The 27,693-nt window shown below is 41.8% G+C and overlaps 1 protein-coding gene across 4 annotated transcripts in view; it reads left to right on the top strand.

The window, feature by feature from the left end:
* Nucleotides 1-27,693, top strand: part of col14a1a (collagen, type XIV, alpha 1a) — a 116,157-nt gene that overhangs the window by 23,808 nt on the left and 64,656 nt on the right. For all 4 annotated transcript variants that reach the window (XM_007907507.2, XM_042331937.1, XM_007907509.2 and 1 more), the window contains exons 6-13: nucleotides 12,955-13,110; nucleotides 14,614-14,733; nucleotides 18,598-18,762; nucleotides 19,252-19,413; nucleotides 19,798-19,958; nucleotides 22,706-22,835; nucleotides 25,497-25,642; nucleotides 26,245-26,374. In XM_007907507.2, the coding sequence (XP_007905698.1) occupies nucleotides 12,955-13,110; nucleotides 14,614-14,733; nucleotides 18,598-18,762; nucleotides 19,252-19,413; nucleotides 19,798-19,958; nucleotides 22,706-22,835; nucleotides 25,497-25,642; nucleotides 26,245-26,374 (1,170 nt within the window). The remainder of the gene's footprint in view (nucleotides 1-12,954; nucleotides 13,111-14,613; nucleotides 14,734-18,597; nucleotides 18,763-19,251; nucleotides 19,414-19,797; nucleotides 19,959-22,705; nucleotides 22,836-25,496; nucleotides 25,643-26,244; nucleotides 26,375-27,693) is intronic.

Here is a 27,693-nt window from a genome sequence, read left to right on the forward strand (position 1 = left end):
AATAATAGTGATTCCAGTTACAAATGCTGATTGCATTTGCACTCCTCTGAGAAATAATTGTTTTCTCTATCTATATGTTCATATTTGGCCTTTGGGATATAGAATCCTGTTTAGTGAACCTCAAGAGATCTAACCTGAAAGTATAAATGCATTGCGGATTTATACCAACTCTTGACTTCAAGCTCTCCATCAATTGCAAAGTCATCAAAACCTTGAGAAGTTGATCGAGCTCAGAACGGTTGCACAGGGGATCGCTTCCATAATCAATGGCAAGAAGCCAGCAATCCCATCCAACCAAGTCTTCCACTTGTGTTTGGCACTCACACAAAATAAACTCAAAGAAGAAGCATTACATGACTTGATGGTTGAGCTTGCTTCACATTTATTATTATTATTATTATTTGATGCCTTGGCTGAAATCCTCTTCACGCAGAATGCAAGCTCATTTTCTTCATAAAAGTCTGAAGAAAGTAACAAATCTGTACACTTTCAAGCGAAGGACGGAATCTAGACAGATTCATCAAAACTTACGGTAGTAGTAGAATGTGATAGAAACTTGTATGTTGTTAATCATTCTACAAACTGGTGCAGACTTCTACTACTTCTGATGACCATCGTACAGATAAAATCAGCCATGGCTGTTTGTGGGATATTGGCTGCTGTGTTTGCCTACAAATACACAGGCACTACACTTCACAGTAAAACTCCTGTGAAGCGCTTTGATGCATCTTAGCAATATAATAAGGTGCCATAATCAAATAAAAGGATTATATTTCTATTGAACCATCTTAGAATTCTTCATGTTGTCATTCTGTTAGCACTGGGTACTTCCTACTGTTAGGATAGCTGGGAAACAAATCCTGCAAACCATGGAATCTGGCAATTTGGGGAAATTTGGCCGTCTGATCAAATGCTTTAGATTTGCTTATCAATACAAGCAAAACCAAACTTTTATTTGTTTGAATCTTTCATCTTTAAAAGTGAAAATCTTTGCAATCAGATCAGCTATCTCATTCCAAAATATTAGATTCAAATCCTGCTCAAGATTGCCAGCAGCGAAGAAAATCACAGGGAGACTCAGGCAAATGGTCAAAACCGGTTTGGGCATTTGAAACCGTTTATGTAGACAATTGAAATCTTTTCAAGGCAACTGGTCACTGCATAACAAGTTTCCTGACACCAATTCTAGCACATTTATCAAATGATTTGAATTGAAGTGACTGTATGTCTTATATCTAGTTTATGCTGTAGGAAATTAAGCAATATTGCTTCTAGCAGTACAGTGTTAGGAGTGAGAAGCCTGATTTATACTTTTTGCTCTTATTAATTGGGAGTCTGAGGAGCGTTCAGTGAACATGCAACTGTGCATATGGCTATCAGGTAGTGAAATGAGCTCTTAAAAAAGATTTAATAAATGGTCCCACCCCCCGCCCCCCACCCCCATGTTGGGCAGTTCATTGTCAGATTGTGTGTTACACATAAGACTTAAGCTGACAACGTTTTTCCTCAGTATTTTGATTTACCGGTACAGAGCGGGGGCTTTCACTCCAACATGGAACAGACTTCAATTCACCATTTCCTCCTACATGGAACAGACTTCAATTCACAATTCTGCTTGTGTAGTAAAAATAATAGGAGCACGATCTAATTTTAAAACATTTGCTTCCGTTTTTTAAAAAAAACAAGACTGGCTGTAACTTACTTTTAAGAAAATCTAATTTATTTGACACTTTATTCTGAGTCCTGTAAACCTTGGTGAGAGGCAAATTTGAGCTGTTTTCTCCCCTTTCCCTCTTTCTCCTGCTTTTCCCATGCACATTCTGAGACTAAACCTGTGCTTGGTTATCTACCTCTGCAAGTGCCAGTCTGAACCAGGCACTGGGGATATTTGGAACCAGAGCAGTGAAGTCTCTCTCTCTCTCCCTTTTTAATCTTGCCTTTCCAATGTGTGGGATTGCATAACCTGTGTTTCCTCAGAGCGAGACAGCTGAGATTCTACTCTGAGTAACGTAGTAAAATAAAAATACAGGAGTGTTGGAAATCAGAAATAAAACTGGTTAGGTGTGGCGAAGGGTCTGCCTTTTTTAAGAGGACCCGGGGAAGGACGGTGACTGAAGCCACGGTCGAAGAGATGGGTCTTGAAGGAGGCTAGGGAGGGGGTTAGGCAGAGAGACTGTGGGAAAAAATCCAATTTAGCTTTCAAAAGGGAACCAGATAAATACCTAAAAAGTAGTAAGCTATAAGGGTATGAGAAAAGGGCAGGTAATTTAGACTGAAAGGATTGCTCTTCAGAAAAGCCAGCACAGACACGAAGGGCTAAATGGCCTTCTTCTGCACTGTAAAATTTCTATGATTCTACAGTTCTTCTAATTTCTATTTATCTTTTAGCAATTTAACCCAATGATATTTATGAAGAAATCAATACCTTTTCAATGGGGAGACTTTTCTCCTCTTGGTAAACTTTACTCGTGAATGACAGCAGGTATGGACATTTTGTCCATGGAAATCAATGTATTTCTGCTGTTCCACTTTCGTCTCTAGACAGAAAATTCTGTTAGATCAAAGAATCCGGGTGCAGAATATTTATGGTGAAAAATGTTTGCTTTTCCAGTATTGTCACTTTTCCTCCTGCACTACATGGTGCATAAATAATTTGCTGAATTCTCTAAAGCAGAATCTTTCACATTCTCAAATAGCTCTACGCTGCAAGGTTCTGCTCAGACATGAGCAGTACTGTAAGTACTCTTCTGCTCTTATCAGAGTAGAGTTCCCACTTGCAGTTAGGTGTGATGCATTTCTGCTTACTGTCATCGCTCCAAGATGTTATCCTACATGAAAGGCGTTATATATAGGATATCTAAGATGTAGCAATTTGTCGTTGAAATCATGATTTGTAAATCTGTTTGTGAATGTCACATTGTCAATCTCAAATGACACTCCCTGTAAAAGGATGTTTTGCTTACAATTATATTTCTTTGTGAATAATGGAAGATGAAGCAACGTTTAATCTAGATTCAGCTTTTTAAATGTTGTAGTATTTAAACTTGGAAAAAAGAGTTGATGCCGAGGAGAGCTGTAGCTATAGGGAGGTCATTCAGCCAATTTGAGCCTATTCCGCCAGATCATTTTGAATCTAATCCCATCCCTTTTCCCCTCTATTCTCCATGATTGACCATTGGAAATGGGCAAATATTATTTGAGCACAAGAATGCATGAACAAAAGTTGGTATTTAACACACTAATCCTGCTCCTTCTGCAAACATACCACTCCCCCTCAAAGGCGTGTGGAGAAGCCATCTTGATAGACAGAAGTATGTCTGTCCAGATGGCTGAGGCCATACATCCCTTAACTGAGAGCAGACCAATAGGTGAAACCTCAAGAGAAGTTTTAATGTCTCAGATATTGTGCCAACATCCTATTGAAATAATAATCTCACCCCCCAAATAACTCTAATGCTCAACAAAATACTCAGTTGGTGTGGGTGTAAATTTTTGACATGGATTAAAAAAAGTAGCAATGATTAAGACTATAGTATGATGGTCAGAGGTAGTTAGTTGTAAGTAGGCTGTGATTCACAAATACTGGAGTGGCCGTTTTATGTGTGAATCTTGGTACTAGTGTAACCAATCAAATGATTCAATAAGCCTGGAAACAGATTAGCAATGTGACTTGTTCTCCACCATTTATTCAGGGAAAGAAAGGGATGGATACTGATGGGGGAGGAAAATTAGATTGTTGCATGTTGTAGTTAATGGAAATGCCTAGAAGCAAGACAATAAATGCCATTCAGCCTTTTAGACACACACTTGAAGAACCATCATATTGACTTTCAACCACAAATGTGGGGCAATGTTAGAATCAGATAAATGATCTGCCACAATGTTTACACACGATAGAGGAATAGCAATAATAAATATTACATCTCATTGTAATAGAATACATATGTATTCAAGTTAATTGCTCGTATCTACATTTTCAAAAAAATGGGCTGATTTGCTTTGGTGATAGTAATATCTACTCCCTGCTGCTGTAGAATCAGGAATGGAGCAATAGTAAGGTGTAAAACCTATCACTTTAGTAGCCGAGTGCCACTGGACAGGATTCCTGCTGAATTCTAATTGAGTGATAATTTTCACGCCTCTAGTTTTGTGTAGTGATGTGTTCTCAGAGAATTATACAGCATAGAAGGAGGCCATTTTGCCTATCGTGTCTGTACCAGTTCTTTGAAAAGAGCTATCCAATTCAATCCCGCTCCCCCGCTCTCCCCATAGCCGTGCAAACTTGTCCTCCCCAAATAATTATCTACTTCTCTCTTAAAAGCTGATATTGAATTGGCTTCCACCACCTTTTCAGGCAATGCATTCCAGATCCGAACAACTTGCTGTGTTAAAAAAAAATTCTCCTCATCTCCCCTCTGTTTCTTTTAACAATTTTTTAAATCAGTGTCCTCGGGTTACCAACCCACTCACCAGTAGAAATAGTTTCTCCTTGGTCACCCTATCGAATCCCCTTATAATTTTGAAAACTTCTACTAAGTCTCCTCTTAACTTTCTCTGCTCCGAGGAGAATAATCCTAGCTTCTTGAGCCTCTCCTGATAACTGAAGTCCCTCATTCCTGGTCCCATTCTGGTAAATCTCCTTCGCAACCTCTCCAATTCCTTGACATGCTTCCTAAAGTGTGGTGCCCAGAACTGAACACAATACTCTAGCTGAGGCCGAACCAGTGTTTTATAGAGATTCATCATACCTTTTGTATTCTATGCCCCTATTTATAAAGCCTAGTATCCCGAATGTTTTTTTTAACAGCTTTATCTATCTGTTCTGCCACCTTCAAAGATTTACTTATATGAACCCCAGGTCTCTCTGAACCTTCATCCCCTTTAAGATTGTACCATCAGCTTATATTGCCTCTCCTTATTCTTCCTCTCAAAATGCATCACCTTGCATTTCTCCACATTAAACTTCATCTGCCACGTGTCTGCTCATTTTACCAGTCTATTTATGTCCTCTTGCAGTCCGCTACTATCCTTCTCACTGTTTACTACTTTTCCTAGCTTAGTATCATCTGCAAACTTAGAAATTGTACTCCCTATTACAACAACAACTAAATTACATTTATAGAGAGCCTTTCACGTAGGGAGGACATCCCAAAGCGCTGAACAGTCAGGGGTCAGGGCCCAAGTATGGGGGAGGGGTGTTGTAGGGGTGAGGGAAGGCAGAGAGGTGGGGGGGGAGACCAAAGGCACGGTCGAAGAGAAGTGTCTTGAGACCGGCCTTGAAGGAGGCAAGGGAGGAAGCGAGGCGAAGGGACTATGGGATGGAGTTCCAGAGTGTGGGGACAGAGAGGCTGAAAGCCCGGTCACCGATGGTAGGGCGGGTCGGGCGGGAAACATGGAGCAGGCAGGAGCCCACTGAACAGAGGGAGTGGGCAGGTGGTAGGGAGTCAACAGGTCAGAGAGGTAGGAGGAGGCCTTGGATGGCCTTAAAGTTGAGGACGAGGATCTTGAACTCGATCCTCTGGGGGATGGGGAGCCAGTGGAGCCGGACGAGGGTGTGAGTGATGAGGTCGCAGAGCCTGGTGCGTGAGAGTACATGAGCTGCAGAGTTTTGGATGATTTGCAGCTTGTGAAGGGAAGAGTTGGGAAGGCCGATGAGGAGGGAGTTCCCGTAATCGAGCCTTGATGTGACAAATGTATATACCCAAGTCCAGGTCATTTATATAGATCAAAAACAGCAGTGGTCCCAATACTGAACCCTGGGGGACACCACTGCACACTTCCCTGGTGTCAGAAAAGCAACCGTTCACCACCACTGCCTGCTTTGTGTCTCCCAGCCAGTTCTGTATCCATGCTGCCACTGTTCCTTTACTACCGTGGGCTTCTATTTTGCTTACAAGTCTCTTATGTGGCACTTTATCAAACACCTTTTAAAAATCTATATAAACGGCATCAACTGCACCAACTTCATCCACCCTCTCCGTTACTTCATCAAAAAACTATTAGGTTTGTTAGACATGATCTGCCTTTAACAAATCCGTGTTGGATGTCCTTTATTAACTCATATTTTTCTAAGTGAAAATTTATTTTGTCCCAGATTATAGTCTCTAGAAGTTTCCCCACTACTGACGTTAGTCTGACTGGCCTGTAGTTTATCCTTCTCCCCCTTTTTGTTCAGTAGAGTAATATTTTCAACCCTCCAGTCCTCTGGCACCACCCCGGTGTCCACAGAGGATTGAAAGATTGTGACCAGAGCCTCCATTATTTCCACTCTTACTTCCCTCAGTAACCTAGGCTGCATCCTTGTCCGGACCAGGTGACTTATCTACCTTGAGCTCAGTCAACCTTTTTAGCAGCTCCTCTCAGTTTATTCTTATCTTATCCAATATCTCTACCCTCTCCTCTGATACTGTGGCATTGGCTGCATCCTCTTCTTTTGTAAGACAGATGAAAGTACTCATTCAGTACGTCAGCCATGCCCTCTGTCTCCACAAGAAGATTTCCTCTTTGGTCCCTAATTAGGGGCCTGTGACTAACCTTTTATACTGTATATGCTTATAAAATACTTAGGGTTCCCTTTTATGTTACACATTAATCTTTTCTCACACAATCTCTTTGCCCCTCTTATTTCCTTTTTCAATTCACCTCTGTACATTCTATTTGATTATCTTCTGTATTTTGGACCTGACTTTATAATAAGCCTCCTTTTTCTGATTTATTTTAATCCCAATTTTCTTATTTATCCAGACAGGTTTGGATGCCCTACCTTGCCCCTTTGTGGGAACGTATTTGTTCTGCTCTCGAACTATCCCCTCCTTCAAGACTTCCAATTGCTCATTAGTTGTTTTACCTGCCCAATCTTTTTAACTCACTGAAATTAGCCAACTTCCAATTGAGTATCTTCACCTGTGATTGCTCCTTGCCCCTTTCCATAAGTATTCTAAACCTAATGATGTTGTGATCACTGTTGTCCACATGCTCTCCTACTGAAACCTGCTCCACTTCATTTCCCAGAACTAGATCCAGCATTGCTTCCTTCTTAATTGGGCCGGAAACATACTGATCCAGAAAGTTATCTCGCACATATTTCAGGAATCCTTCCCACTCCTTGCCCTTTACAGTGTTATTTTGCCAGTCTAGGTTAGGATAATTGAAGTCCTCCATTATCACTATATTGGTTTTGCATCTTTCTGAAATCTGCTTGCAGATTTGCTCATCTATCTCCTTCCCACTATTTGGGAACATAGTAACAGCTCCTTTTCTGCTCCTTAACTCTTAACCAAATAGATTCTATTTTTTTCCCTTCCCTATCCCACCCGAATACGTTGTAGTCAGGAATATTCAGCTCCCATTCCTACCTTTGTTTGAGCCAGGTCTCCGTTGTTGCCACTACATCATAACCCATGTGGTAACTCAAGCATCAGCTCACCAACCTTATTTGTCACACTCCATGCATTTACGCATATGCACTCCAAGACCGACTTAGTCTGTTTTGTATTTCTTCCCCGTCTAATCCCTCCTTTTTCTGAATTACTCCTTATTACATTGCTATTCGTCTCTCACAGCCCTCTATGTAACTTGTTTGTCCTCTCTAATGCTACGTTTCCTTCCCTGATTCCCTTACACCTCAAAATTAGTTTAAACCCTTCCCCACAGCACATCTCAACCTCCCTGTGAGGACATTGGTCCCAGCCTTATGCAGGTGTAACCCATCCACCTTGTACAGGTCCACCTGCCCCAGAACTGGTCCCAATGATCCAGGAACCTAAAGCCGTCCTTTCTGCACCATCTCTCCAGCCTTGCATTTCATGTGTTTGATCCTGCTATTTTAATACTCATTTGCACGAGGCCCTGCGAGTAATCCAGAGATCACCAACTTTGAGGTACTACCCTTTAGTTTTTTTTCCTTAGCTTCTGATACTCTCCCTGTAGGATCTCAGCCTTTTTTTCCCTACATTATGGATCCCAACATGGACTACGACTTCTGGATGTTCCCCTTCCCCCTGTAGAAGGTTTTGCACCTATTCTGTGTTGTCTTCAACTCTGGCACCAGGGAGGCAACATACCATGCGAGAGTCACATCTTTCGTTGCAGAAATGCCTTTCTACTCTTTTCACCATTGTGTCCCCAATGGCAATTGCATTCACACTCTTCCCTGTGTCCCCCTGTGCATCCATTTGCTTTTGACTCCCCTCCCCAGAGGTGTCATCACCCTGATCGGTATTCAGTGTAGAGAACCGGTTGTGAGTGCCACACTCTCGGGATTTCTGCACTGCCCATCCCCTCTTCCTACCATGCTAGGTGGTCACCCACTCATTCTCCTTGTGAACCCTCTGTAGCTGTGGGGTGACCACCTCCTGAAATGTTCAATCCATGAACTTTTCAGCCGCCCATATGCTATGAAGTGACATCAGCCTCTCCTCAAGCTCAGAAACTCTGAGCTCGAGCATCTAACATAACATGTAGGAGCAGGAGTAGGACCTTTGAGCCTTCCCTGCCATTCAATCATGGCTGATCTTCTAATCTACCTCCAGCTAATAACCTAACCCTGCCTTATCCCCATATCCCTTAATCCCTTTTGCAATAAGGAGGTACTTTCTGTCTATCCAGAGCACACAAAGCATCCTGGAGTTCCCACATGGCACACATTGTGCATGCAACCGATCTCAGCTGCCCTGACATATTCCCAGACATGTTTTATATTATTTTAATAACTATTATATATTTCATAATAATGCACCTCTTTCCCCCTCTACACCAAATTCCCACTCTCACCAAATTCCTCAATTTTATAGAACTCTCACTCTGTTCCACCTCACTCAGTTCCCTCCTTATGCTGCTGGGCTCTCCTATTAGTTCTATAAAATTAAACCTCAAACTTGCTGAAGTCAAATCTTTATAAATTTGTAAAATGTGCAGTTGCTTTGGAGGTATGTTTTTATTGTTTCTTTAATGGATTCACACAAATTTCTTAAAACATTTTTTATTGCATTCATTTATTCAGTGGTAAGGTTTAAATGAAAGGCCAGTCAGCAGAGCCGCGTATAGCACATGGTTAATGTTCTTCCCTTTTATGTGGGCAGAATTCCAATCAAGCACAAAAGATAGATAAAAATCTCTTTTTGGTGGACACTATTGAAGATGATAAATTATTTGAGCTTTGTGGCAGTCATATCCCTCTTTCTAAGTGGAACAACTGTGACAATATGTACTTGTAATGGGATTTTGTCATTATAAAACATACATCATCAAAGTTGTTAGTTGCTGCACTTGGTGGCAAGAGGAATTTCTCATCCTATATATCTCCATTCAGTCTTCAGAGAGTCTGGATTTGAGCTAGGAAACTGCCAAGAAATTTGTACATCAGATTACGGAAAACTGAAGTCCTATGATTCAACAATCTAGCACTGATGGGAATTAACTAGCAAATTGTACTCAAAGAGTACACATTGAGAGATGATGTCTGAATTGGCTATTTCAAACTGGTGCAGTTTGTTAGAGTTGAGGCATGTAGAGAGAGTTTTACATTACGATTGTTGTTGTAGTTTGTGTGCTGGAAGTCCTGAAGGCAAACCTATGGATGGTCGTCTGATCTTGGTGTGCAGTTACGTTCTTGGCTGGCCGCAAAACACACAGTCATCATGTGACGCTCAGCCCGGGAAGTAGTTATTGTTCTACAATTGGCCTGTGTTAGGTGTAGTGGAGGAGGTCATAGAATCAGCTAGGGTTCCCTCTCCTGATTTCTGCCCGGAGACCCCTATTAGAAAGTGCGTACATATCACGTGAAGAATGGTCACTCGAAGTGAGGTCTTGGAAGCTTGACCAGTGCCACCAGGAGAGTGGAGAAAATTGATTAAAAAGTAATTGAGAGATTCGATCTGATTTCTCTGGATGTTTTGCAGTAATTTTCCACGTAGTAGTAATTCTGGCACAAATCTAGTGGCAGCTGCTCCCTTTAACGACAATATTTGCTGCCTCCATTTTGCCCAGCTCCTCTTTCCAGTTACTGATAACCAAGGATAACCGATTACTAATTATCGCTAGAAAATTGTCAAAATATTTGCCCAAAATGTCAGGGAAATTTGATAAATTTTGCGTAACATTGTGGAATGATTTGACGCTAGCACAGACCCAAGGGGCCGATTGGTTCGTTTCCACCCCGCACTACATTTGTAGCCAGTGTCCACTGCCTCTCCCCTCACGCATTCATTACATCTAGGCTATACTACGCCAACTCCCTGCTTGTTGGCCTTCCCAACTCTTTCCTTCACAAGCTGCAGATCATCCAGAACTCTGCAGCTCATGTCCTTTCCTGCACCAGGCTCCATGACCCTATCACCCCTACCCTCACCTGGCTCCACTGGCTCCCAATCCCCCAGAGCATAGAGTTCAAAATCCTCATCCTCGTCGTCAAGGCCCTCCATGGTCTTGCTCCTTCCTATCTCTGTGACCTGCTAACCCCATATAAACCTGTCCACTCCCTCCGCTCAGCAGACTGTGGCCTGCTCCACATCCCCTGCCCGTCCCGCCTCACCATCGGCCCTTCGGCCTCTCTAGCCCCATCTTTTGGAACTCCGTCCCACATACCCTTCACCTTGCTCCCTCCCTTGCCTCCTTCAAGGCCTGTCTCAAGACCCGATTCTTTGACCGCGCTTTGGTCACTTTCCCTGCCCTCCACCCCTCCTGATCCCAATCCCCAGCTTGCGTCCAATCCCTAACTGTCTAGCGCTTTTGGACGTGAAAGGCGCTATACAAATGTAATTTGCTGTTGTTGTTTGATGTCCACCTGAACAGGCAGATGGGACCTTTAATGTCTCATCCAGCTCTTCCCAGCACTGGACTGGATTATCAGCCTAGACTATTAGCTTTGGAGTCCCAACATGGGGCTTTAATACCCAACCTTCTGACTCAGAGATGAGAGTGCTAGCAGCAGAGCCACGCTGACACCTTACCTTTTGTGATCAGTAAGTGAACCCTGTCTATGGCCACGTGAGTCTCAGATCTAGACAACCAGTTCTCTCAGTCTGTGGCATTCTGTCATAAGTACCTTCACAAGTTTGTTCCTTGGTTAAACATTGGCACACATTGCTTGGTGGAACAGAGGTGTACATTGATCAGCGGCATCTACTTACGTCCAGATTGTAGAACAATGCTACTTCTGGTGCAGGAACAATTCTAAGTCAGCCAGTGCTAAGATTATCCCAGTAACCAATAAGGACTTGCCTTTTGTCTGTTTATGGACCGTGGAAGATTCACCTGCTAAAATATTTCACAAGATCACACATGCTAAAATATAACCAGTTGAAATCTAAGAAGCACTTTTAAAAACAAAACAAAGTTATTATTGCATATTATTTTCTGTCTGTCTGTTCTGGTCTTTCTGTGTCAAGCTCTGCCTCTAGGTTCTATAGTTAAAGGGAGCCACAATGCTTCCGAATACCACTGTCCATTCCCAAGAAGAAATGGCCCCCAAAGGCTTCCGAGTCACTTCTGCTTTGGAACTGAAATGGTACTTCAGACCAGTGGGACCCACTTCTTGGCTGAGAAAGCAGGCATGTAAACTGCAGGAATGGCTATGCCAGTGCTAATCCATACGTTGCCACTCCAAAGCATGCAGGAGCTCTGCAGCCCTCTGACTGGTTGTCACCATAGTGGTACATGATTCTGTGCCAGTATTCTCCTAGTGTGAGGAACCTGCTTCTTGTCACATTGTGCATAGCATCTTGCATCTAGCTGCAAAGCGCCAGGTCACGCAACCAGCACCAAACAGCAAATATTTCCAATATTTGGAATATATCTTTTCAGGTACTGTAAGTTGTACACAACGTAAAGTATATCACACACATTGCTTTCTCTTTTGCAGGACTACCTCTACTGCTCCCTATTTAACAGCATAATCACACAGAGGAAAGAGGGAGCAAACAAAACTCACAGTGCATGTGGGAACTCTGGAGCCGGATTCTCAACCTTATAGGGAGTCTACAACCTGCAGCAAGTCATGGTGATGGCACTGAGACGCAAAGTGGAAACATAACCAGGATGTTTGGACTGTTTCTCTAAATTGCCAGCAAATTGTTGAACTGTGTGATCATTCCCGTGTGTTGCAATACCATTAAAATGAAGTCTTTACGTCACTAACCTCAGAGAGGTTGTTGTCTTGTCCTTTATTGAATTGGTTTCTCAGGCACTTTTAATAAGGGACACTGGGAGTGAAGTAGTTTTGTATTGTACCGAATGAAACCCGACTGTCTGAATAGACAAGTTGGTGCGTGGTCTTAGGAAACCGCTTTATGACAGCATCTTATTTTCAACAGCTTAGCTGTTATTTTGCACCTAATCCTTCAGAATATGATATTTAAAAATAATAGTGAAATGTTCAGTAACATGTGTTTGGTACTCTTGGTGTACATATTTGGATTGAAATTCCAGTCAGTGTTATGCAATGTGTAATAATAGAGGTGAAATCCAATTACTGACTGACATTACCAAAGTGCCACATGTAGCACTGACCTGAATCTAAGACAATTGACTGCAGTATACAAATGAGATCATCCTAGTGTCCTTTGTAAGACAAAACATGCCTTTTGTCTGAAGCGGTGATGAAGGATGTTTTTCAAGGATGTTGCGGTGATGACAATTTTTCTTTTCTAAATATCAGCAGTTGTAACCCAAAACAACAGGAAAAGGATTCATAATGGGTGCTTCACTGTCAAGCTTTGGTGTCAGTCACAAATCATATGACTGATTGTAGCTTCATTGATATACACTCTAGACATTTTGACGTAACGCTGCTGATCTGCACATCAGGGGTTAATATCTCATATAGGAAATTATTTAAAAATATGTTCATGATGCTATTTTGTCCCGTGTTGCTTTGTTTTGTTAACAATTACAAATGTTTAAGGTTAGAAAATACCCAGGTTGTGCAGGAATAATATTTGATTGTATCGGTTACAGGTTCACAATTTACATGCAAATCTTCAGCAATCGCAGACATTGTGATTCTTGTGGATGGCTCCTGGAGTATTGGCCGACTTAATTTCCGACTAGTGCGACAGTTTTTGGGAAACTTGGTTAGTGCTTTCAATGTTGGGTCTGACAAAACAAGAATAGGTAAGTTTACCTTCTAAAGTTTCTTTGAACATATCAAGAAATGTTATTATTTTTGTAAAGATTTTGAGCTGTTGTACTTCAGGGGTTTGCATGTGGATTTAAGATTATTTGAAATGATTTACAATTTCTATTATTTTCTCATTTGTGAATTTCCGCTTGCTCTTTATGCAGGATTCTGCATGTGAGTTGGATGTGCTGTCTGCATATTTTCATGACTTCAATGCTATTCTTGGAAGTGTGTGGAATTCACATCGGATGCTCAGCATCTCCTCCACATAGGGAGGCATCTTAACTATATCCAGTACATCTCCCAGATTTTCTTTTCCCCTTCACCACCACTCCTCCCCACCACCAAATAAACTGCAAAAAAAATACCCATTCGGGTAATCTGGTGCCTCAATCCAGGCTTGCTGTGGTGAAAGTACCACATATATGTAGTCTATCCCTCCTACTAACTGTTGTGCAATGAGGCCAAGAGGCAGTGCAGGCACGAATTCCATCTACTCTCCAAATGGCCAGCAAATGCTCTTACACCTCTCCCACAAACTGTGCCTGTGACTGGGCTCTAGCTGTACAGTGAATGGCTAGCTCTCCTTTGACTCAGCACATTGCTCCATTTGCAGGCTGTGCTGTCAAGCTGCTCAGATGAATTCCTTCCCTTCAAAACTTATCATAGAATTATACAGCACAGAAGAAGGCCATTCAGCCCATTGTGTCTGTGCTGGCTCTTTGAAAAGACTGTCCAAATTAATCCCACTCCCCCGCTCTTTCTCCACTCCCCAAAGCCCTGTACAGCGCCTTGGCACGTCCTCCCGATGTGAAAGGCGCTCTATAAATGAAATCTTGTTGTTGTTCTTGTACACTTCTCCCAAATAATCATCTACTTTTCTTTTAAAAGTTGTTTTAAATCTGAACATCTAGTTACTAATAAGTTACGCAATTGATTTAAGCACTGGAAACTATAAATGTTGCTGAGTCAGAAAGTTAAGTTGAATTAACTTTACCTTTATGGTCATAAAGAGCATAATAAAGTTCTGATGTAGAGGGCCACCCACCATTGTTCATTCAGTAAGTGTATCGTAAAGCAGTGAGCAGGACATGGATGCTTCTCTTTGGCAGCTTAATTATTTACTGACTATTTTTCTATAAGAAGGGGAGGAAGAAAGCGACTATTCAGTAATTCTGAAATTAAAGCATTTTAAAAGGCCTGGGAAATGGTTGACCTTCTGACCACAGCAGCATTTGCTATAAGTCAAACTGTTCTCTGAACTACGCTGTATGTTATTTTGTGTGCTCACAGAGTGCTGGTAGTATCAACAAAATAATTAATTGTTAAACACAGAAAGTAAAGTGGGTGACAAAGGCTATTTGATGGGTATATGTGCATTGTGTTGGATTTTAACAGATGTTTACTTAGTATACACACTCTTAATGTAAGTATTTTGCTTAATTGTGAATTATCACAACACATAAATTAAGCCTTTAAATGCTCCACTATTGCAGGCCTGGCTCAATACAGTGGGGATCCCAGGATCGAATGGTATCTAAATCAATATGAAACAAAGCAAGCTGTATTGGATGCTGCTAGAAATCTTCCTTATAAAGGCGGCAACACACTTACAGGTACCCGAATGCTAAATACTATGTATTATCCTAAATGAGTAGCTTCTTTCAATTAGAAGTAAAGTGGGGGCTCTCAGTCACATTGTAACTATGAATGTTGATATCTGGGCTACATGCCAGAGAAAAAGGGGAAACTTGACTTTTTAGCTTTTACCTTGGAACTAGTAAAGACCATTGAACCATAAAAACAGAGTTTACAGCACAGAAAGAGGCTGTTGAGCCCATTGTACAGGTGCTGGTTCTGTGATAGAGCTATCTGTTTAGTCCCATTTTGCTGACATAAAATTATAAACAGTTACAGCACAGAAACAGGTCTTTTGGGTTTTCATATTCATGGTGGGTCTGCCAGAGCTATTGGTTTGGTCTCATTCTCCTGCTACAGTCGTAGAAATTTACAGTACAGAAGGAGGGAGCTGGGATAGAGTAGGAAGAGAAGACACTGGATAGAAATGATACAATCATTGAAATACAATTTGGAACTTCAAGGAATCCCCTGAGTTAAGGCTCCATATTTGGATTTATAAACCTCGATCCTGGGCTACACCAGAAAACTGACATATAGCATAAAATGTTAGTCTCCTGAACTTTCTGCAGTCACAAGCAGCCAACTGACTGGAGAAACCAACTGTGGGGGAATCGGAGACTAAGAGAAGCGAGTTAGTGTAAGCAAAGGCATAAGAGTGGCGTTTATTCAGGAATTAGTAACAAATTTCTGTGTATTCCTTAAAGAATGAATTGTCTTAATTAACACATGGAACTCTTTAAGGAATCCTGCAAATTTTACCCCTATTTTCACTATTCATTGTCTTTGTAATGTGATTTCCTATGATAAATATGTAGCAAAGAGATCAATACTTTTAGTGTTGATCGTACATTAACTTGGATTAGCTTGCTCTGCCTGTAAGGGACTTGTTTGTGCAGTGGCTAGTGAAGATTAAAGATAAGGCATTTTGACCCTGCAACCATTGGATTTGATCACTAATAATTTGTACTTATATAACGTCTTTCACATAGGGAGAAGGAATCAAAGTGCTTAGATAGGTGGTTTAGAAGCTCGAGTTGGGAGAGACATGATGGATTGGTGGAGAAGAGGTGTCTGAAGGTGCAGTCAAAGACATAGATCTTTAGGTTAATTTTGAAAGCAGAGAGGGTGGGGTGAAGCAATGGGATTTGAGAAGAGAGTCTGAAATTGTTTTCCACATCAAAATCACAAACTCTTCCAAAAGCAGTGCAATTCACACGTCAGGAACTTTCTTGGTTCTAATTTCCTTTTACTGATCTGTTCGTATCTTAGCCAGAAATTTTATTTGCTTAGCTTTATGCTTTTGCTGTTACACAGGTTATCTGGATTGAAATCTGGACATAATTATAGGCCAAGTTAAACAAGGTTTAGATCAGACAGATGGACTGGACATGTCTGTGCAGGGTGATGGTAGCTTTGTCTCTACTGTTTGGGGCCAGCACTGAATCTGTGTGCGTATGTTGAGAAAGAGCCAAACAATGAAGAATGAACTGCTTTGAGCTGCCTGCTGATGCAGTTATTCCCTTTAAGGTGCCACTGTCTTCATGGGTAAATGTTTGGCAAATCTTTCTTTGTTTGGTTGAGGGAAAAAGACAATAGGGATTATTTATTAAACAAAATGCAAAATACTGCAGATGCTAGAAATCTAAAACAAAAACAGAAGTCGCCGGATACACTCAGCAGGTCAGGTAGCACCTATGGAGAAAGGAAAGTGAGTCAACGTTTTGTGTCCACAACGTTTCAGGTTCTGATGAAGGGTTGTTATTTATTTATTAAGGACTTACTGTCAATTCTCAATTTATTTTTGCATTTTTATTAAATAGTGAGCCCCTATATCCATTGCAGTAAAGTTTGACGACCATCCTCCCCAAAAAGGTTATGAAAGGTCATTAAAATTTGCAGGATTATTTATTTATCATTCTAAGCACCTAGCGTTTCTGACTAAAGCACAAACACAAAACTAAAAGGAAACTGCAATAAAGGGGTAAAAATGCCAGTCAGACTGTCAACACTCAATTTATTTTTGCAGATGGTGTTTTATTAATCAGTGAGCCCCTATATCATTTGCAGTAAAGTTTATATTTTACATTGCTAAAAGTAGAGATTAGTTTGCTGGGACTCTACACTGACATTTCCCAGTGGGACGTTGTAGTAAGTTGATCACATTTGCCAGTGCTCAGTGTCAAAATGATTCCCCCACCTCCCCCGATTCCGGTTATGAAGGTCCAGGTGTCGGCCTGAATAAGCTGGTAGCACTGTCACCTCTGAGTCAGAAGGTTACAAATTCGAGGCTGACATTGGGACTTCAAGCTCCTAGTCTAGACTGACACCCTAGTGCAGGGCTGGGGGAGTGCTGAATGAGATGTTAAATCGAGATGTTATCTACCTGTTCAAACGTGGGCTATTAAAGATCTCATGGCGTTATTCGAAAAGGGAAGGGAGTTTCCCCTGACTAACAAATCTCCCAGATAAAAAAAAATTGGTTATTCACGTTATGGCTGTTTGTGGGATATTGCGGTGTTCAAATTGACTATCACGTTCACTATAATTACAGTCACTAAACTTAGCAGAAAAAATTCTCATCCTAAAAAACAGGCTCCACTGAGACCTGAGAGTGATTTCAGAAAAGCTCTTCAATTTGAGAAACTCATTAGAAACTTTGAAATACACTGGGTTGTATCTTTGGGCTTATTGCTATTTGTGACCTATTTACCCACGTGGGCGATGACTTTTTTAAATTCTTACCTGGATTGCTGAATGAAATACGTTGCTAGACTAGTAGATCTCACCTTGGACAGAGGCAGTTGATTGATAGCAGTCCAAGCCCTCCTGGCAAGATAAGTCAATTATAATGTTTCCTGTCTGCTCAAATGTTGGAAGAAGCATTGCAGGAAAAGCTGGGGGCAGGAACACTTTGCCTCTTATCGTATCACAAGATCATAAAACAGATTCGGAAGAAGGCCCTTCAACCCAATTGATATCTTCCTTCCAGAATATCCGTTATCCTGTCTTCCCATGACAGCAGCATATTGTTTCTTAAATGAGTGCAGAGTTCTAGCCTCTATGACTTGATGATCTGAACGTCTTTAATATTCAAATCATCAGTTACCATTCCTCCTTCAGGACTCTGTATGGTTTTCAAGTCTATCAGACCCATATAATCAATTGAACTAACTGAAGAAATGTATAAACTTTGAATCCAGTTAATATTGGGTTCCAAACCTCTACGTAATATTGTTAGAAATTACAAGGATTCTGAAGCTGACTAATTTTTGAGGACCGTCCTCCACCCCAAGAAGGTTGCCTAAATTTCCAAAAGTGTGGGTTTCATTGTTGGACATCACCGTTATTCTTTCCTGGGACAAGAAGGTGATCACATCGATGAAAGGATGTTAAGGAGGTGAATATCTGCACATTTGATTGATTGAAATACAGACCATAATGCACCTTCAATGTATGATGTGCCACTAATGATGTAATGTAGACCAGCATGGAAGGTTTGATTTCATCCTGTTATCTGGATCACAGTTTAAATAAGGAATTCTTTATGAAAACAAATGCAAAATGACCATTGTCAAACATGTTCAGTTGAGTTACTGAGGAGATATGGAAAATTAACAGTATATTTTATGGAAGAAATCCAAACATACCAGTATCGTATGAAATGAAGTTTATTATCTTATGCAAACACTGAAGAGGAGATAAAAAAAAGTGTATTTTTTTCCCCAAGGACTCCAAAGTTCTTCCATTTAAAATGTTCTTTGTAACACAACTCAAAAGAGGGTGATGGCGTTCTTTGCTTTATGGGATCCGATAAAATCCATACCTTTTGTTTTGTTTAGGGCTTGCCTTATCCTATATCCAGGAGAATAGCTTCAAACCTGAAGGAGGGGCTAGAACCGGCGTGCCAAAGATCGGGATCTTGATCACTGATGGGAAGTCTCAAGATGACGTCATTCCACCAGCTAAACGCTTACGCGATGCTGGAATCGAACTCTTCGCTATTGGTATGTTACTCATTCCTGTACCAAATGCTTAAAGAGCTGAATTACAACCTTGAGTGACTGGTTTGCCCAATTTGCCTACAAATACAGTCACTACATTTCATTGTAAAAAGATAATACTATGAACTGCTTTGAAATGATTTGGTGGCATAGTAAAGCGCTATATCAAATCCACGGATTACTTTAACTAAATTTGACCTTAACATCATGCAATTTAGACATTAAAGTTCATAGAATCATAGACTCTTACACTGGGACTGCAGAAGGAGCTACCCAATTACTCCCACTCCCCCGCTCCTTCCTCATAGCCTTGCAAATTTTTAACTTCTCCGTTTTTTGGCTAAGATCAAGTGTGTAGTGTAGATTCTTTTTTGATATTGATGAGCTTTGATAGTATCGTTTACACAGAATAGTTTTTGCACTACTGTTTGAATTGTTAGTGTCTTACAGTCTATGGTTCTTAAGCATTCATCCTTTCTTTCGAAACAAAAGGTGTGAAGAATGCAGATGTGAATGAATTGAAAGCAATTGCCTCCGAACCAGACAATACGCATGTTTACAACGTCGCTGATTTTAATATCATGAACACAATCATTGAGAGCCTCACAAAAACTGTGTGCTCACGTGTGGAAGAGCAGGATAAAGAAATAAAAGGTATTTGCTTCATATTGGCCAATAATTCCCCCAAATAAAAGTGTCTGTTACTTCATGGTTGTTTGTGGGATATTGCTGTGTGCAAATTGGCTGCTGCATTCCTCCACCAAATACACAGTTACTACACTTTACTGTATATTCTGTGAAATCCTTTGCAAAGTCCTCCTGACATGAAATGTTTCATAACAAATATAAGGATTCTTATTATTTACTACTATGATCATCAGTTACATAATTGTATCTTTATATAATTTGATATATAATCCATGCCCTTCTGTTATGTGCAGCACTTGTTGCAATTGTCCAGCTGAGAAATTCTTGCTCTGTTAACACGACGTAATTTTGACACATCTATATGGTTCTCAACCTTATCCTCACCAACAGGAGGCAGTGGAGGTGCAGGATCAAATCTGGTAGCTCCCACAAATCTCGTGACATCTGAGATAACACCTCGGGGCTTCCGTGTTAGCTGGACCCACGCCCCTGGGAAAGTGGAGAAGTACCGAGTGGTGTATTACCCCAGCAGGGGAGGAAAGCCAGAAGAGGTACCATACGTCAAAGCCCATTATTGGAGTTACAGAAATATTCACAATAGTATTTTCATTTTCTTTTTAAAAAAAACATTTCACTCTGCAGTGAATCAGGTGTGATTATATTTAGTGGGCTGGACTTACTCTTTGAGTACGACTTCCCGATGTGAAAGGCGCTGTATAAATGTAAATTGTATTGTACTCCAGTAGGCGCTGGTTTATTCCTTGGTTCAAATAATACACAAAAAAATAAGTTGCCTTTGTGTCGGAAGCACCATGTGCATTTCCTCCTCCCTCTCCTGCTCTGGGACTGAATTCATTTTTGTGATTCATGAATTCATGAATGAATTCATTCATTCATTCTATAGTCTTCTTGAGTTTCCTCAGAAGGGAATTAAGACATTATGACAAGACAAAAGTCCAAAGCAGTGGTGGCCAACCTTTAAGAGCATAAACAGTGGGCTTAGGCTTTGGTCCATTGGGGATATTGTTCTCAATTCTATGTGCTTTCACTTATCTTTTTCCACCTCATCCCCCCTCAGCTCCCAGCCTCAGCTCTGTTGCCAGGCCAGTATTATCAAGCGCTTTGGGACGTCCTCCCAGTGTGAAAGCCACTACATAAGTGTATACATTACATTTGTATAGCGCCTTTCATGTCGGGAGGACGTCCCAAGACGCTGGACAGTCAGAGTTTCAGACTCGAGCTGGGGAACGGGGAGGGTGGAGGGCAGGGGGGGAAGCAGGGTGATCGATAGCACTGTCAAAGAGGAGGATCTTGAGATGGGTCTTGAAGGAGGCAAGGGAGGGGGCGAGGCAGAGGGACTGTGGGATAGAGTTTCAGAGGGTGGGGCCAGAGTGACAGAAGGCCCGCCTGCCAATAGTGGGGTGAGTGAGGCGGGGGACGTGAAGCAGGCTGGTGCCCGCTGAGCAGAGGGAGTGAGCAGGATGGTAGGGGGTTAGGAGGTCGCAGAGGTAAGGGGGAGCAAGACCATGGAGGGCTTTGAAGGTGAGGATCAGGACCTTGCACTGCATCCTCTGTGTGATGGGAAGCCAGTGGAGTCGGGCGAGGATGGGGGTAATAGGGTCACGGAGCCTGGTGCGGGAGAGGACACGGGCTGCAGAGTTCTGGATGTTCTGCAGCCTATGTGTAATTGTGAATTGTATTGTATTTTATCATCACCTGAATGCTGTTGGTGCTGCAGCTTTAGATAAAATAACAAAAACCAAGCAAACCTTGAGAAACCAATTCATTTAGTTGAAACCGAAACGTGTAAAGATGTAAAGGATTAGCATCTTTATCCAGACAGATACAAAGCTGCAGCCAAGTGTTTGATGAAAAGGGTTTGACAAATCTTTTCTTTGTGCAGTGATGCATAGATCATGACAGGCTGTTTCAACTTGTCCAGAATAGTAAAACCAGAGCTCACGGACTGCGATTGAAGGGGGTAAATTCAGAACGAATTTATGCAAACACTATTTCAGTGAGCGAATATTGAACCTGTAGAACAGGCTCCCTCGGGAGACAGTTGAAGCTGGAAGTGTTGATTCTTTCAAACACGGATTAGATATTTTTCTTTTAGGAAATAACATTATGGGATATAGTACATAGATAGTTTGGGACATATGTGCATGTGACTACCAGGAAGGTGGAAGGCGAACTAGATGGACCTTGGTCTTATTTTGTCGAGCATTTCTTATGTTTTTATTTCCGTAACATCGCCCGACTCCGCCACTACCTCACCCCTCAGGCCGCTGAAACTCTTGTTCATGCCTTCATCACCTCCAGGCTCGACTATGCAAACTCCCTGCTTGTCGGCCTTCCCAACTCCTCCCTCCATAAGCTAAAGGTAATCCAGAACTCTGAAGCCCGTGTCCTCTCCCGCACCAAACTCCGTGACCCCATCTCCCTCATTCTCACCCGACTCCACTGGCTCCCTATCCTTCAGAGGATCCAGTTCAAGATCCTGGTCCTCACAAAGCCCTCCATGGCCTCTCTCCACCCTACCTCTGCAACCTCCTAACCCCCTACCAAGCTGCCTGTTCCCTCCGCTCAGCCGTCTCTGGCCTACTCCACGTCCCCCGTCCCACCATTGGCGGGAGAGCCTTCAGCCACTCTGCCCCCAACCTCTGGAATTCCATCTCCCAATCACTCTGCCTCACCCCCTCCTTAGCCTCTTTCAAGTCCCGCCTCAAGACCCTCCTCTTTGACCATGCCATCGGTCACCCCCCCTCCTGAAACGCTGTACACTGTCCAGCGCCTTGGGACGTCCTCCCGACGTGAAAGGCGCTATACAAATGTAATCTTGATGTTGTATTTCAGCAGGATTTATGTCTTTTTTGTGAACAACAGAGATAAAATTTGTCATGAAAAATTTCATGATAAGGGGTCAGAATTGTGGTACGCATAATAATAATTATTATTATGGTACGTCTAACACATTTAATTTCTTAATTAAGGAGTGTTATTAAAATGTGTTTTAAAATATTCTTTCACTCCCCACCCCTTCCCACCCATATTTGAATAATGGTTTACAGTTTACTTGTATTTAGCACCTTTCACATCAATAGAATGTCTTCACACAACCTGATGAAGCCTGAGATAGGGGAGGAGAAAGCAGTGGGGCGAGTGGGGGTGGGGAAGCTGAGGTGGGGATAAGAATGGCTGAAAGCAACAACAAAGACATTAAGGTGGGTTTTCAAGGCAGCTTTATAAGGAACATTGGCCCACATCAATGGTAATTCTTCCAACTCTTCAAAAACAGGTGGTTGTGGATGGCACAGAGTTAACAGCGGTTCTCCAGAACCTGATGTCCCTGACCGAATATCAGCTCGCAATCTTTGCCGTGTATTCAAATGCTGGCAGTGACGCCCTACGTGGCGTTGAAACTACATGTGAGTAACACATAGTAAATCCATCACTTAATTCAGATACTTTGACACTTCCAACTTTGCAATGATTTTCGTGCTGAAAAGGCAGATTTGTCTGCGTGGAATGTGTTCACTCCAATTTTTCTTCTTAGATTGAGTTTGTCGACAGAGGCAGGTCCACCTCTGTAGGTGACCTTAAGGAGAAGCAGTTAAATTTCACGCTTTGCACTCTAAATCAGACCAGCCACCAGCCTCTGCAGTGAGTTGTGTCTGTTTCCAGATTGGTGGGAGCAACAGAAGTGGAAACGTTAAACCATACCATGTATTTCAGTGATGGTTTTCACAAAAGCAAACAGTTAAAGGTTTTGCACTCACATGATGTAACATGTTGATTATGCAGTGATGCCCTGTGTTTTGTTCACCATTGCACCGTGAGCTCTTAGCCATTCTGTTTTCAGTCTCCTCCAACTCCCGCCCCCTCCCACCCTTTAAAACCAGCCTTAATATTTCTTTTTGACTGCTCGTTTCCACCATCTTCAGCTCCCTTCAACCAAGCTTGGGTTTCCAGCTGCCTCTGTGAAGTGCTTTGAGACATCCTCCTGAGGTGAAAGACATTGTATATATACACTGAGACGCAATCCGGCGTGGAGCGCGCTATATAAATCCAAGTTGTTGTTGTTATAAATGTAAAATTGTATAAATGTAAAATTCACGCCCTATTGACTCTCTTTCGGAAGTGCGGAGGCAAAACCAGTTGATGACCACAATCAGTTCACAATCCATGTCACAAGGCACACAATGTAAAAGACATGAAAGAACTGCAGACAACTGAAAAGAATATTGGCACGTTAAGATCTTGCCTGAGTTCTGAGGGATGTTTTGAGAGCTTTGTGTGTGCGCTTTCTTTTTTTAAAAAAAAAGTGTCCAGGTGTTGCTGTGGTAGATGATAAAAGATTGAGTAAGCCACCATTCAAAACAAAAGTATGTGCACGTTTACTTGCATTAATAATAATGTAGTTTGTAGTTGATATGGTGCTTTATTATGTCATTGGGACATCTCCGGGTGCAACAGTGTGTATTTTGTGGCTTTTTGCGGCAGCCAGTTTGTGCACAGCTGTATTATATTTAAACAGGAAGCAAATTTGACTGAACCCCAAATGGGGAGCTGCATGTCCATTTGCTAATGTCATTGGGTGCTCTTCGTTAGAATTGGTGGTTAAATTAGATATTCTGTTTAAAAATTTGTGCTGAGTCACCCCCCCCCCCTCCCTCCAATATTTATCACTGAGCCAATGCCTGTTGTGTTGTCATAGTGCTTGATGCATTGTTTCAAATGCCCCAGAGGTGGCACCTAATGATTCTAAACTATTCATTACAAACCACAGCTGTAGCTCTCACACACACTGGACAATAGGAATTACATTGTGCTTGTGTGTGGGCTTCACAGCTGTGAGCTTGCAAAGAAGGGATGAAATCTCAGTGAAGCTTGATTTCCAGAACAAGACCCCCTCAAGTGTAATGAGACATAATTATTCTTTCATTGACTAACTAATACAAACCACACTATTGGGAGCATTCAGCCCTTAGGCATTGACCTGTTGTACTACCATCTTCCTGAGTCCACTCCAGCTCTAAACAATGTGCACTACCTGCTGTGAATGTACTATCCTAAAAGCTCAGCTCTCTGATGCTAATGATTCTCCCTTCTAGTTTGGGTCCCTCATGCTGGTAACCTCCAACTTCTGGTCTGGATCCTGTAATCTGTGTCTTTTGTAGTAGCTGCTTCTCTCTGGGTTCATATCTCTCACAGCAGATTGGCATCTGTGTTCTCCGTCCCTCTCTGAGATTACACACAGCCTTCAGCCATCCCTTCTATTCTTAAATTGCACTGCCCGCCCAAACTGGGTTAAACACAACCTGCAGAAGTGAACCCAGCTCCAACTGCATCAACTAACACTAATGCTGCTGAAGACCTTTCTTTTCGACCGCGCCTTTGGTCACCTTCCCTCCCCTCCCCCTGACTCGGTCCCAGGATCCAAAACTGTAAAGCGCTCTGAGACGCCGTCCGGCGTGGAGGGCGCTATATAAATCCATGTGGCTGTTGTTGTTGTTGTTGGATACACTCTACTGAGTTAGACCTGAAACTTTGTTCCCAGTGGATTGGAACAACAATAACAAATTACATTTATACAGTCCGTTTCACTTTGGAAGGACGTCCTAAGGTGCTGGACAGTTAAGGGTTTGCACCCAAGCTGGGGGTTGGAATTAACAGGGGTGGAGGGTAGAAGGGTGGGGGTGGGAGAGGAGGGAGTGGGGGGTTGAAGGCACGGTCAAAGAGGAAGGCCTTGAAACAGGCCTTGAAGGAGGCAAGGTGGAAGGGCTCTGTAATGGAGTTCCAGAGAGTGAGGGCAGAAGGGCTGAAGGACAGACTGGCGGGGTGGGCAGGACAAGCGACATGTAGAGGACAGAGCTTGCTGAGCAGAGTTTAAAAAATTGTGGTCTGAGCATCTGCATAACAAAGTTAATCTCAAAGTTACCCTTTGTGTCCCAAACATTTGAGATATTAGCATTGTATTACAGAAGTAGAACTAAGATAGTAAGGTTGGGCATATGATTCAAATCCCTTTCCTCTGTTTCACGTGTTATGCGCATGTTTATTAATTTACTGATTTTTTNCTTCCCCAGTGGCACTTCCTTCAGCTGCAGATCTGGAAATCTATGATGTAACACACAGCAGTATGAGAGTCAAGTGGAAGGCTGCTGAGGCTGCCTCTGGTTACATGATACTGTTTGCTGCACTCACAGAAGCACAAGCAGCTGACGAAAAGGAGGTACAAGAATCAGACTTTTATATAAAATGCAATAGAAAAGCACATATATCCATTATATTTAAACATCAATCATGTCTAAAGGCTAAACCACCATTCTCGGGGATTAAAAACATTTCCCACCCATCAGCAATGTGTGTTGTGTGTATGGTATATAGTCACCATAAGTATTTCAATATTGCACGACTTGAATGTGTCTCTGAACTCCCAAAGAAGAGGGCAGAAATTCAGAGCAATGAGGTCCAATTTGTAATATTTGCAAACCAGATTCCTTGCTTCAATTGCAACTTACTTTAAGGTTGCAGAATTTAAGCCCTTGAGTCATATATCCTAAGTTGGCAATGTCTGAAACACAGGCAAATATAACAATTCCCACTATTGTTTTGTTCACATCAACTTTGTTTTTGTACTTTTTATTGAGTTGGTATTTGTGAATTTTGCAAACTGGGTTCAGAATTAATGTAACTAATTAGGTTTGTACAGATCACACACTGGATGCCAGCATTTTAATAACTGTACCTATGAAGTGACATAATTTGTCTGGTTTATTTTGTCTTAGATAATAACAGTTGTGATTGGGACATGAGCTCACTGTGTTTTCCTAGTTGAAAGTTTCAGGTTCAGTCACCGATATAGAACTTGAAGGATTGTCTCCAAATACTGAGTATACAGTAACGGTGTATGCCATGTACGGTGAGGAGGCCAGTGATCCACTGACAGGACAAGACACAACATGTAGGTTCTAGTTATTCTTCATCTAATTATATCTTCTTGTGGGCTGAACATCTGTAGTATAAAAGGGAGCTAAGCTGAGAAAAGCATCTCAAGAGCCACAATAAAACCAGTTGTGCAATTTTTGTATTTCAGTTAGTAATGGCCGATTTAAAAAGTGCACAGCTCCTTGTTTAGCTAATCCCTGATTTCTGGTTAATTTGCTTTATGGTCATATTTGAACTCCAAGGGGAGTGATATTTCCCTGGGGGTGTACTTTGGGGTTGGTGCTGATAATGGGGAAATATACCCCCTCCTTTTGGGAAATACTCCCATCCCTGAACTGGATGAATTGATCCAGTCAGGTATTCAGCAAGTTAATAATATGAATTAGCTGAGTTTGGTTTGATGCTTTGTCCTAATTCTTTGTTTGTTGCTATTGTGGATTCAAAGTTGTGATGCTGCAAACTGTTAATTAACACCCATGAAGGTGAAAATGTGTCATGTGATGATAATCATCATGTCAAATGTAAATTTCACCCTGAGGTACAGGTGGAATTTAATTTAGAAACTTTATGATAATTAACACTTTGAGTGTGCTGGAAAGAAACTCTTCCCCAACCAACCCCGAGAAACCAACCCTGCTGCACATAAGTCTTCCAGCTCCTGGTTTATTACATTGGACTGCCTGTTGCAAAATGCCTATTAACTTCACAATATTCAAAGGAAAGCTGGTATCTCTTTGATTGGAAGTTCAGTGCTACAATCAAAAAAATATTGTGCCCATTGCATATTGCATGGTGTGGTTTGGCTGATATCTTGGCTTGGGATTTGAGAAGGAGGTTGGGGATCGGTAAGGGAGGGATGCATGTGTTAATGACCACATTACATCATTGCACATTTTGTTTAGGTTTTTGTTTTCAATATTTCAAGATAACTTATTGCATACTGGGGAAGGACAGATCTCTCAGGTTGTGGAGCTGAGCATACACTTGAGTTAGAGCCAATCACCTATAGAAAGGTGATAAAGAACACACTAATTCATTCCAGGAGGATGTAGTGACTGATACTCAAGAGTAGCACTGGGGAAGGACTGAGTTATCTTAATGTCTTCTGGTGAGACATTAAACCAGAGTCATGTCTGCAGATGTCAGGTGAATGTTAATATCTCATGACACTCTTCCAATCTCATGAGTTTCTGCCAGTGCTCTGGTCAGAAAGCCTTCAAATAAATTGGTCATTCCCAATATGGCTGTGGATATGCATTTTCCTAACAAAACCAGCCACTGCACATCACATGACAATAATTACTGTAAAGCACTTTGAGATGTTTGACATGATAA

Source organism: Callorhinchus milii, unplaced genomic scaffold (genome assembly GCF_018977255.1).
Source record: "Callorhinchus milii isolate IMCB2004 unplaced genomic scaffold, IMCB_Cmil_1.0 Scaffold2, whole genome shotgun sequence".
Classification (NCBI taxonomy): Eukaryota; Metazoa; Chordata; class Chondrichthyes; order Chimaeriformes; family Callorhinchidae; genus Callorhinchus; species Callorhinchus milii.